This window comes from Formica exsecta, unplaced genomic scaffold, assembly GCF_003651465.1.
Source record: "Formica exsecta isolate Colony F162 unplaced genomic scaffold, ASM365146v1 scaffold1327, whole genome shotgun sequence".
Taxonomy (NCBI): Eukaryota; Metazoa; Arthropoda; class Insecta; order Hymenoptera; family Formicidae; genus Formica; species Formica exsecta.
In genome coordinates this window covers 204,283-218,045 of record NW_021848660.1, presented here as the reverse complement: position 1 = coordinate 218,045, position 13,763 = coordinate 204,283, and the positions used below count along the sequence as shown (strand labels likewise).

The 13,763-nt window shown below is 32.1% G+C and overlaps 1 protein-coding gene across 5 annotated transcripts in view; it reads right to left on the bottom strand.

Annotated features, from left to right (window-relative positions):
• LOC115245820 (proto-oncogene tyrosine-protein kinase ROS-like) overlaps window positions 1–13,763 on the bottom strand; it is a 35,875-nt gene that overhangs the window by 19,214 nt on the left and 2,898 nt on the right. For all 5 annotated transcript variants that reach the window (XM_029824302.1, XM_029824306.1, XM_029824303.1 and 2 more), the window contains exon 2: window positions 4,227–4,286. In XM_029824302.1, the coding sequence (XP_029680162.1) occupies window positions 4,227–4,286 (60 nt within the window). The remainder of the gene's footprint in view (window positions 1–4,226; window positions 4,287–13,763) is intronic.

Here is a 13,763-nt window from a genome sequence, read left to right as displayed (position 1 = left end):
GGGTATCACATAGGTCAACTTGTCTGAAAAATCCATGAAAGTAAAGGGACTTCTCGCGCCAGATAAACGTTATTAATAATCATTTAACGCTGGAGCTCTACGACAATCACGGCGAATCATCGACGTGAATATCATACAGTAATATCATTCAAATATATTAATTTCCTGTCATAATTAACTAATAATTTTTTAAATTAATTACAGAGTTATGTTAAAAATAAAAAATTATTAATTTTATTTTCTAGTAATAAAACAAATTTCTGTGCAGATTTGTTGTTGTTTCCGTAAGATTTGAAATATTCGGATAATTTTTAAAATAAGTTTTATCTTGAATATTTGAATATATATTTAAATATTTGCTCATTTGAATTAAATACAAATATTCGAATATATCTAGAATTGAAATTTGGTTTTCTCTCTTTCTTCTCTCTCTCTCTCTCTCTCTCTCTCTCTCTCTCTCGTTCTCTAATTAGTAGCTACGCAGAACATAAAATAGTTCTTTATCAACGATTACTCCACGTGTTAAAAAAACTGTTGATTTATGACTTATCTAGTTTATAGCCACGGTGACCTACAACTTTTCGTCTTTTTTAATGATTTTGATTAATCCATGATTTATTTTTAGCAAATTATATTATAGTTTTGCTCTCTTTAAAGGAAACATAGATATCAATTTTTTCGGAATAAAGGATGTTCGTATCCTGATGTTCAATTTGTTTTAACGCATCTGGGTGCTTTAATTCGACACGCCTCATCAAACATAAGTTTTTAAACGCTTTAGTCGTTTACAATGAGGGTTGACAAAACTATCAGACAGTTGAAAATGGTTGAACCGAGAGCAACTCCGCACAGCGGCCGCTAATTTCTCACTTCCTCATTAAATCCTCAGCGTGTATTATGCCCCCAGCTGGGTCGTCCCTCCGCACACGCGGCTCCCCGTAGATCGTAGATCTTCATCCTACCACGGATGAACATCTATCTGTCCTCTCTTCGTTTTGCTTTAACCCCATTTACTGCTTTCAGTCTGGCTCCACAACCATAGACAAGCAAGGAAAAAATTCTAACGAATATGATGACTTAAATTATCTTCGTAATGTCTTTATAACGAGCTGCTAATTTATGAGTAACTGATTAGCAATGTCATGTTTTAGTAGATTCTGACGTTAATAAATTCGACTTTTGGTCTTGGCATTGACTGTTTAATATTGTCTGCGTAAAGTATAATTTTTTACTATATTTGTGCCACATACGTATCATTAGAAAATATTTAAATTTTAATTATTCTTTCTCTTTTTTTTAAATCGGAATATCTAATAAAAAATAGATTCTACAATGTAAACAATTATATGTTATATTTATATTTATTTGTTAAAAACGCGATCTTTTTAGATATAAATATATTTATGCTGATATTAATAATTTTAAAAAATAGTAATATAAAATAATTAGAGAAAAATTTTTTGTCAAATAATATCTAAACATTAAAAAGATTTATTTTCCTTCTTTCGTAATACACGGATCTTATCTTTATCATTTACAGCAGCAATTTACAAGCCAAAGTGGCTTCTGGCAGTAGTTACTATTAAGCAGAGACATTTGTATAGATACTTCGCTGTCGGTGGTCCTCCACTTTACTTCATTGTCAGATAAACACTCGACTGTCTGGATTCTTGGCATATGACACAAGGAAGCAAATGTTCATCGTTTGTTCGTGGTTTATGTTTCTCTCAATGTATAAAGTAGAAAATGCTTCACCAGGAAGGAGTGAATACAAAAAGAGAAAGAGAAAGCAAGATAAAGAGAGAGAGAGAGACAAAATTAGGTATCTTTAATTAAAGTTTTAATATGTATCTATTTTTTAATATTTATAATATATATATAATTTATCTCGGTACTCATTTTTTTTTTTTCTATTTGCAGCAAAAAGTAATTTTTATATTAATTGATATAACAGCAGTATAAGAGCAGTTTATTAATCATGATAAAATTGTGTAGAGATCGGAAGTTATTTGATGGATATTTCCGGGAGCTACATTAATTTTCGAGAGCAAACCAAAAAAATAAGAGGACAGCGAACAAAAGAAATTCCAGCAGTATTAATCCATCGTTATCGACCTGTGAAATTGCCGGAAGAGACGTGAAGTCAATCCGCTGATGTTTGTGTAATGCACCAATGTTGGTAGCGATGGAAAACGCAAGGTATACTTGATCTTTCATATTAATTAATTGGATAAACTAATTATGCAAGAAAATTTTCAAAAATAAATTGGTAACAAATATTTTCTGTCCCTTTTAAATGCATATAAAAGCTAAATTAGATATTTTTATAATGATCTAAAAAAATGAAAAAGGAAATATGAGATTAGTGATACGATTCAATAATGATGAATACAAGTTAAAAGGTCGGAAATTTCTATCGTGTAAAATTGAAGATTCAATACAAACTCATTTTCTCAAGCAAAAGAGTGTAATATTTAAAGGCTAAAAGTGGGTCGTGTCTCGTGTCGAAGCGCGTAAATGTCCAGCTAGAATCGCGAAGCGTCTTCCTCCACCTACGTCGCCCTGTCCGTTACTCGTACGCGTTACTGACGATTTACGAACCGTGAAACGAGCCAAGGGAGGAAATCGTTTTAAGCGCAATTCGCGCGGTAATTCGCTTTCCAAGTCCCGCTCCACGACGCACGCAACGAACATCGAACCGCGCGTGATATCCTCGCGCAGCATGAATCGCTCGACGTATTGACGACCGCATTTTTTTTTTTCGGGGATAATTAGGTACGCCAGGATCCTTTTTGTCATTTTCGTGGGGTTAATTGCTCTGCTCGTTTCCTATCCTGGAGACACGCGTTGTTGGATATCCTTCCGGCTCAGGGGGGTTCTTTCGATGTTTCACTCTCGTTGGAATGTGCATTTATATTTTTATATACTAAGAATAAGCTAATGATTGTTTCATTAAGAATGAAAGTGAGAAGGAAATCTAAAAAAGCGGGTTAAATAGGCAAAAGAAGATAATTACGTCTTTAATTATATTGGATTTAATCAGTAATAACAAGATGTTTCTTAAATCTCTTCAATTTTTATAATTTATAATTTTATAATTATTTTACATGCTGTGTAAAGTATATAACAGATAATACTTTTTATTACTTTGTAAAAAGGAAAGTATAAAATTTTAAGTATCACAATAATTAAATCGGTATTATGCTCCTCTAATCAGATTTATTATTATTGACTTTTCAGATGTTTTCATTATCATCGATTAATTTTAATTTTAGTTCTACTGGTGTTTTTCATTTCTTTTTAAAATTCGGAATAAATGTTGACAACGAATTCATCTCACTATGCGATGAGGAAATTGTGACACGCGCACGGCGTCAGATGCGTCTCCAAATTTCCCCGTTTTTTCTCATTTGCACTTCCGTTTTAGACGGGGAGGAAACCGGGAGAGATGCGACAGCGAGACAGACGAAGCGCGAGAGAGTGAATCCGGAGTCGCACGGTAATTTGGCGACATCCGCCATCGGTCGCACTTGTACGCGATCCAATTTAAAGTCACGAAGCCGTACTAGAGAGAGCGAGAGAGAAAGAAAGAGAGAGAATGGCCATTCTTTCATTCGTACGCGCGCAATACGTTTCGTACGTACGTATGTACATACGCGCGTCCGCCCCATTCATCGGCTTCGCGTTGTTGTTTTTTATTTGCCGTTTACCATCTCCGCCGTCGCCGCCGCCGCGAGTTAGGAACGGCGGGGCCCCCTCGAACACTAGCGGAAGTACTTTCATTGTAACGAGGGACTGTCGTCCCTTCATTTTCGTCTCCGACGTCCGCACCGGTCATTCGCGTATATCCAGGACTACCGATTGTTGTCCGACGCGCGCGCGAGCGCGAGGTTCGTTATAGTATTCCATACGATTAGATTTTACCAATAGGGGGTAAGTTCACCAATCTTTGAAGCAGCCAAGCAGATAAAATTATATCTGCATGGTTCCTAACATTTTACTTATTATTAATTTTTTACGCATTTGTAGGTGCAAATTGTAGGTGCAAATTGTAGGTCAATATATATATTATTGGTGAAAGATCCGTTGGTTCTACCAATGTGAACTATATCATATGGTAGCAACGGACGAGTAAAATTTATACTCGGATAGAATTTTAATCGAGAGAATTGTGCGTATATTCGAAATAAATTTAATTCCAAGATCAAACACGCGAGACTTCTTACCTGATCGATCTTACATTTCACTCCGCATCCCACCTCCGAGCTTAAATCGTCTGTTCGATTCTGCAATCAAATACATATTTCATTAACACATGTATTTTTTTATGATTTCTATAATCATTTCAAAATTTGAGAGAGATCAAATAAATAATTTTAAGATCACGATCTTTAAGATCATTCTAAAAGTTTTATTTGTATATCCAGTTGAAATGTAATGTAACAGGATGCGTTATACGGGATACGCGATCGACAACATGCGATCATCGTCGATTAAACGTAAAAATAGAGACGTCGAACAACACGACGGTGCATGAACGGTGCGCGATTATGTTACGTGTAGGGGCGGTGTAAAATAAATTGAATCGCTTGCCGTCTTTAAAAGACGTTAAACTGTTCCATCCGGTTCAATTGACACCCCCGGTATCTGGCGTATTTGACACGGCGCGCCGGAATGAATCGCCGAATATAATCGTCCCCTTAAGGTGCCCGGTCTTCCGCACTAACGTCGGAGATAACGTGAGTACGTTACAGCGGCTGCACCTGTACGTTACGCATTTCCGTGGCACAGGTGCGTGTCCGGTTCTCGACGGAATGCCCGAGAATAATTGGAAAGAACCCGACGCGCCGAGATCGCTGACAGAGGGGGACAAGTGGAGTCGTGTACAAATATCATTGGAAGGGGTGTGAAGTGAACCATAGTAACTATAGTTACCGCCATGGGAATTTTGGAAGTCGATTTGTTTTACCATCTAATTATCATAGCGTCGTCTAATTATCATAACGTATTTATTATGGAATAGGGTTCCCACCTGCGGAATGCAAATTTGTATACCAGATTGCTGTGAGAACCTTATTTTGCTTTGTAAATCAAGCAATTTTAAAATCCAATACAAAATCTTATCTTTTTCTTATATTGTACTTTTGAAATTCTTAATATCGACAAGAAATATTATGATATTTTTGCATTAAATTTAAAAAAAAAAATATGCTCAAATATTAAATCTTATAAAAATATACTGTGACTTTATGACGTAAATTCGTATGTAATTATGTTTTTTATAAATATTTATTTTTATGTAATTAGTTAGTTATGTAAAATATTATTGCAGAAACAAAACAACACGTGAATTAAATTTTATGAATATCCTTATTATTTTTTTTAGACATTTGCAGCAACTATACAAATATGTATATCTCCTGCAAATAGCTGTACAAGTATTTTACAGCGATACGGTAACTCCGAATTACCGCAATTAGATAATGTGCACGGTCGACAAATTGACTCCTGCCATGAACAAAAATTTCCACGGAAGACGTAATAATCCAGAAATGTTTGCGACGCGGACTGTTGAAAATATGCGTTGCATGTTTTCCTCTCGCGTAGCAGCCAGCGAACGATGGCGAGTTCAACGATAAGGGTTCAATCCAAGGGAGAGGGAAACGGTAACAGAGTGTTTTCGCATATTATCTCGCTTCTCTCGTGGATCTATCAATTTTACGACGATTTCTTTTTATTCCGCTCTCGTCTCGTAGAAACATCTTCCCGACGTAAGCGTCGTTTAACTTTGCACTCGATTAATCAATCTGTTCCGTGCGTCGATGAGAAACCTTTCAGATGCGTGTGGCCGCGCTTATCTCTATGTTTAAACACACATTGTTAGGTATCTTATTACTAAAAAAATTTATTTGTACAATGCACAAGCGCGTATTGATTTTTGCGCAAACATTACGCCGTACTAAATTAATTAATATAATCTCACATATTCTTGTTTATACTTTGATTATGAATTATTTTGAACTTCTTCGAAGAAAGCAAAGAAGATTGATAAAAGAAGCAAGATATAAATAGCGTACATAGAGATAAATATCCTAAGACAAAGTTTCTTGTTTCTTTAATTTCGATTTACTTATTTTTGATCATGATTTGCGAGACGCATATAAATGCATATATTATTGTGTAATATGTGAAATACTATGCGATCATTTCTTCTATAATCTTACTATAATATTTTGTTTCTGATGATAGAGAATATCTTTTTTACATATTCTTTTACATGTTTTTTTTCTATCGAGAAAGAAGTTACGCGAGAAAGAATTAATAAAACAATCGTCTCTCGTGGCAAAAATAACTTTTGAAATCGTTGCTTTCTTCCTTTGATCGTTGGAGCAATTTAACAGAATGATTCAGCTTCTTCGATTAGTTTCTTTTTGTCTTCTCAATTTATTTCTCCGACTAGGTATCTCGACTTTTCTCTTCGCGGGTGCTTCTGTTTTCGCTACAAGTTCCAACGTTTCAACGGTTAAAAAAAGGGAAATTACCTCTTAAAGAGCAGTCTTATCCGATCTAAGGTAATCGCTTAATGCATAGGTGCCTATCCTTTCGTACGTCCTTCCGTCGTGTTCAACGTCTACGTCACGCTTGGCGGCGTCGGCCACCTGTTGCGTCTTCCTACCACATAATCTCGAACATGAAAATAATAGCGGATGTCAAACACGGAAAAATCTATTATACGGAAATGCTCGTTCGCTATTCAGTAAACAACTCTAGGAGGAATCTATCGTAGATATTCTTGGTGAGGAAGAAACTTAAGGAACGCTATTTTTTTTCCATTATCAGCTTAATTATAGATAAATATTCATTTAAATTTATGTTTATGCTATACATTTTTTTTCTTTCCCTCTCGACATCTCTAATTTTAACATATTAAACGCCAATAAAGAATATAGTGTAACAATTAAAATTAAAAGACGCTTGCTTTTTAAATAACTATCACTCTTTTTTATATTGGCAGAATAAAACCAAGTAAAAAATAGAGATTTTTAAACCGATAAAAGACTACAAAATGTTATAAATGAACGTTGAGGAAAAGAGTCTCTTTAAATTACAGCAAGTACACATCATACGTGAAATTGCGACGATGAAATCGAACGGAGCGACGGACAACATGGAAAACTTGATAGTTGTCGAAGAAATAATACGACGGTGGATATAACATTATTTTGCACACGCGTTCTTTGCAACGGCGTGCTGTTTCAAGTTTAAGGTAAAAGGTGTCGAGTTTTTTCCTGCGGTCAACAACGTGCACGGTCACACGGTGTTGGATGTATACCGGCCAGTGTCCACTCGGTTGGAACAGCGGTCTAAGATCGAGTTCTCTTTGCTTTCGGCGATCAAATCGCTGATGCCATAAAAGAAACAGTAAACACGGCAAGATATTGAAAATCACGATTTTAAAATAAAACAAATGTACGGAGCAATTCATATAAGGAAAACAATATTAAAAATTTATTGCCATGAAATGTTACATATCATTAAAAAATATTAGTCGCTATAAACATCTGAAAATATGCAAAATTTCGAAATTAGAAGAATTGAAAAACACGTATTTGTTACAATTTATGAAAAAAATATGGAAGAAAAGACGCAATATTTTTTTGGCGATATATGTATATTAAATGGTATGTTTTTTTTCAAAATAGAACTTCGATTTTTTTAAACATTCTACACCTTTTAAAGTAATGTTTTTTCTATATTCCTGTGTGCGGTTTATTATCTCATTTTCTGATTTTTCAGATGTTCTTTACATGTTTACATTTGAGAGACGTCGTTGTCTCATTTGAATGCACGCAAATATTTTCTTCCACGAACCGTCAATTATTCTCATATTACGTCGAGAATTAAAAGGATAGACATCGCGGTTGAAGCTATAATTATTAGCGTGGTGACCAGGAAGTTCTCCCAGCTTCGATTTCGCAATCGGCACGTGCATTTTAATTTCTCCTGATGTGTACTATTTAATTTTTACATTATTTTTATACAAATCGCAGGTAATAAAATTCGAAATAGATATTTAATGTTTATCTTATTTGTGAGCAGTAATTTTATAAATGTATCAAAACACACAAATTTAAATGGATCGGTATTCTTATCTTTACATATACAGGTATAATAAGAAAATAATATATAATTTTCAAAATTAGATATATCAGAAAAAAGATTTATTTCATTCAAATAAAATTTAATGATACTCAAAAATATATATCTATAAATCTATTCTAAATTATTAGAATTATTGAGAGAAACAATATGTATCGTTGCTATATTTTTATATTGCTCTAACAAAGAAAATTAAGTCTCACATACAAATAATTTAAAGTGAAAAGGATTAATCTGTTTCCTCGACACCCATTCAACAATTCATATTGTGATAGCAATTAGGTATTTGTATACACATCGTGGCGCGATTAATCCGACCCGACGAAAATCATTTTAACAGTCCTTTCCCGTGAATGAAATCTGCAATATTGGTGCGACGCAAATTGAATAAAGGTTAATAAAAATTAACGATGACGTCGTCACGACGGGCCAACCTCGTTTAACCGAGATGAGAATCTGGGTTATCGTTGACTTTAAACGCATCGTATGTTTATTTTAATGCGATTGCATGAGATGCTATTAAAACTCTTTATTCTGTACATAAATACTTGCGATCTTTTAATATAACATTATTGTGAATAAAATATTCTACAAAGAGCTCACAGAAAAAGGGTGTCAATCTCCATGACATTTCTCACATGCGATTAATCTTCCTCGGCATTTGCGCTAATGCTGTTGCATACGGGTCTACCCACATCTATATTTTACTAATTTTCGGATGTTATCTTTCGTGAAGTTAGCACAGAAAAAAGAAATCCTCATAGAAGTTGAGTTGGTGATCCAGTACATTTTATCTGGCGCGTCGCTGATAAATTAGAGATTTTTCTCTAAGAAAAAAAAAAGCAAAATAATGCTTGATTTATAATAATCTTTATTTGTCTATTCTATCGATGATTATTGTAATCTAAAAGTTAAAACATTTTATTCTCTCTTACGTGTAAACATATTATTATCATCTTTTTTATAGTTAAAATTACAATTACATATATATGCATGTATTTAACGATTTTGCCGATGTTTTTGGTTTCTCATTTAGATTTTTCAACGTAAATAAATCATGGGAAACGCGGTGCGCTAACCGCTTTTAACTGACGTCATCCCAATTAAAACGCGTACATATGTTGGCATATATACAGAGAATGTGACCAGTCATATGCAGTTTTCAGCCGGTAACGAATGGCAGCTGATGCGGCTGTTTTTTATTTAACTTTTGACCTTAGAGGTAATTAATAAAATTGTGGGAACGTCCCACCGTACCGACATTTATCTTCTCACTTAGATATTTGGTAGATATTTCAAAAATTAAAAAAAAACACAACTTTTTTTGGCTCAAAAATAATATTGATTTCCGGAAATAATTCATGTAAAATTTTGTTGTATACGCCGAATATAAATCAATTTGTCTTGTAATATCTTTGCATTATTGATAATGCACAAAATTGGACGTATCACGTGCTTCAGATTTGCGCCGCGGTTAAAGGCGAAATTCGCACGATTATCGATGCTCGAGGTGAACCCCTACCGCGCCACGTTGTAGGTGAGAGGATGTGGCCGGCAGGAAGTTTATTGTGTATGGCTACACATATAATGTTGCATGCCGGACGATTCTGCATATTTGACGCATAACATCAGGCTCATCGCGCGAGAATTCGGGATTTCCTTAAATATTTCATACTTTAATCGTTAGAATATATGCGCGGTTTATTTTTTTATTAATATCTCTCTATCCACATACACTTTTCTTTATAACAATTATTTATAAAAAATAAGATTATCTAATCTACAAAATTAAAATTTATTATATTATTTGTTTGAATTGTAATTTTGATATTTTTATTTTATATTTTGTACTTAATTAGCTTTCCAAAGAAATATTTTTACAAGTAAAGTTACACACTTTCGTTTTACAAAATATATGTCAGTCGCACTTGAAGAGTCGAAAATATTTACTCTCGCTCACATTTAGACGTAATTTAAATTATGCAATAATATTGAAGCGTTTTAATAAAGAGTAAAACACCAATAAGACATTATGTTATTACTTATTTGCAAGAATTTGCATTATCTTATGATGATAATGCACAATAATTTCATATGTGTGTGTGTGTGTAATAATTGCTTCTTGTCAATAAAGAGATGAAATATAGTTGTTAATATTTGCAATATGGAGCGATTTTTACATTATTAATATTTAATTACTACTAATTTTTAAATTGTTTTTACAGGATATAATATATTATAAAATTATTTTAACATTTTATACGTCTTTTTTACTTTAAAAAGAATTTTATAAATTTATATCTCAATTTAAATAAAAAAGAGAAGGTGAGTTTTTATGTCAAATTCCCTTGTTTGTGATATTTTTAAGCATATAATCTTTTAATTTCAATTTTATAATTTAAAAAGTTGTTTTTGTTGATATATTAATTTTCTCAATGTGTCTAGTTAAAAAATCTTTTTAATACCCTCGTGCACATACATTCACATACATATATACATACACATACACATATAATGTTATTTCTATTATAAATCTTCATTTTGATTTAATGCCTTTGTTGATGTTGCAACGTATTTAAAAACAGCATATTAGATCACAAACGTCTAGATCACAACGTTGTAGAGAATGATAAATTATTTATTAAGTAAGAGTTATCGCGTACCGATTCGAGATTAGAACATCAGGGCCGATGAAGAAACGAACGTATGAAGAGAATTTCTCCGTGGATGTTATGCAAGCTTAAGGTCATTCTCTAAGCACTCTGAGATATGATATGAACTTTATTACTAATACTCACGTATTTAGTGAATAATACGGTCGCATGCCGCATCATTTTTAACTGGCAGAAAAGATTCTGCTTCAAGAATTAAATCATTAATACTCTAAACTAAATAAAACATGTAAATACACTAATTTAAACCAGAAAACAATACCTTTTCATCTTTTAAGTAATAAAAACAGCGCGTTAAACATAGCATAGTGTAATTAAACAATATTATATTTTATTCATATTTATAGCAAAGATTAAATATTTGTGTGATATAAAAAGAAAATATATGTCAGTCGCACTTGAAGAGTCGAAAATATTTACTCTCGCTCACATTTAGACGTAATTTAAATTATGCAATAATATTGAAGCGTTTTAATAAAGAGTAAAACACCAATAAGACATTATGTTATTACTTATTTGCAAGAATTTGCATTATCTTATGATGATAATGCACAATAATTTCATATGTGTGTGTGTGTGTGTAATAATTGCTTCTTGTCAATAAAGAGATGAAATATAGTTGTTAATATTTGCAATATGGAGCGATTTTTACATTATTAATATTTAATTACTACTAATTTTTAAATTGTTTTTACAGGATATAATATATTATAAAATTATTTTAACATTTTATACGTCTTTTTTACTTTAAAAAGAATTTTATAAATTTATATCTCAATTTAAATAAAAAAGAGAAGGTGAGTTTTTATGTCAAATTCCCTTGTTTGTGATATTTTTAAGCATATAATCTTTTAATTTCAATTTTATAATTTAAAAAGTTGTTTTTGTTGATATATTAATTTTCTCAATGTGTCTAGTTAAAAAATCTTTTTAATACCCTCGTGCACATACATTCACATACATATATACATACACATACACATATAATGTTATTTCTATTATAAATCTTCATTTTGATTTAATGCCTTTGTTGATGTTGCAACGTATTTAAAAACAGCATATTAGATCACAAACGTCTAGATCACAACGTTGTAGAGAATGATAAATTATTTATTAAGTAAGAGTTATCGCGTACCGATTCGAGATTAGAACATCAGGGCCGATGAAGAAACGAACGTATGAAGAGAATTTCTCCGTGGATGTTATGCAAGCTTAAGGTCATTCTCTAAGCACTCTGAGATATGATATGAACTTTATTACTAATACTCACGTATTTAGTGAATAATACGGTCGCATGCCGCATCATTTTTAACTGGCAGAAAAGATTCTGCTTCAAGAATTAAATCATTAATACTCTAAACTAAATAAAACATGTAAATACACTAATTTAAACCAGAAAACAATACCTTTTCATCTTTTAAGTAATAAAAACAGCGCGTTAAACATAGCATAGTGTAATTAAACAATATTATATTTTATTCATATTTATAGCAAAGATTAAATATTTGTGTGATATAAAAAGATTTGTTAAGATTAAATTAATCTGAATAACATTTTATGTAAAAACGTGATTTTTTTTCGTTTCGTGTCTTTTTCAGACTTATTTTTAGATTAATCTATTTCAAACCTTAGAATAAGAATATAACAAGAGATTTCAAAAATCATGATTCTGCTTACTACAAATTATTTCATGTGTTTTTTTTTTCAGGAAAAGATGCTCAATCGAGATCTTTATTATGCTGTCTACAAGAAGTTTTTCTTAATCATTTGGAAATTAACGAAGAGGAAAAGAAAGACTAATAAGAGAGTAAGTTACACGCTACGATAAGGGATCAACCGAAGTGATTTTTCTGGACCATTCTTATCTGGCTGCAACGGGGTAATTGAATCGATAACGCGGAGGAAGGGTTCGGTGAGTTCGATGACTTTATAATATCGCTCAACTGTCATAAAACTAAGTAATTGGAATAAAAATTAATTCTTTACATGCGGTCTGCAATTCTCCGCGAGAAAAGAAGTTGTAATTTACAATAATTCGTAAAATCATTCTTTAAATCTATTAAATATAAAAATTATTTAAAGTACATTAAAATTAATAATGAAGTTAAAAATTTTAATAATTTTAAATTTGTGTTTTTACATTAAAATTATTTCTCGTAAAGTTGTTTTTTTTTCGCAACAAACTTTATCGATGGATTAAATAGCATCGTTATTTATTTTAATAATAGTATTATTTTTTAAAAGAGTGTCACAAGTTTTTATCAAAATAACTTAAAATTATTGGAAAAGATTATTATTAGATTTGTCTTATATCATATGAGAATTTTACATGATACATGATTAGGAAGACCTCCAGCATTGTACACAAGGTTGAGCATGATCTAATATCAGAAGAAACGTTGACGACGATCTTTTTGAGGAGAATTAAATTGATAATTAGTACCAATTCATTCTCCTCGATTGTCGAATGTACTGATTAAGATTACTGTTTTATGGCGAAACTTCTCGCACGCTGTCGCATTAAACCAGTTTACCTTGCTACTTGAAAGTTAACACAAAGTAAAATAATGTGCTGCTTATTAAATTATTAAAGATTATTCTTTGAAAAATTTGAATACACATACACGTATTATACACGTAATATACATACACAATTTTTATTAAAATTTAATAGGTTTACAACATGAATTATTCGTCAAGATTCTATTAACTATCAGAAATTTTTAAATTATATATATGTAGTTTATGTGATACGCGATATGCGCGATTAATATAATATGTAATTATATAATTAATAATCCGAATCGATGAAAGTGACACACGATAAAACAATATTCTCGTCCTTCGTAAGAAAGGGATTAGATGGCCCTGTATCCGTTACGTGCTCGTCTTTCATCCTCGAGCTATGCTTATAGGTTGCCATGATGCGCC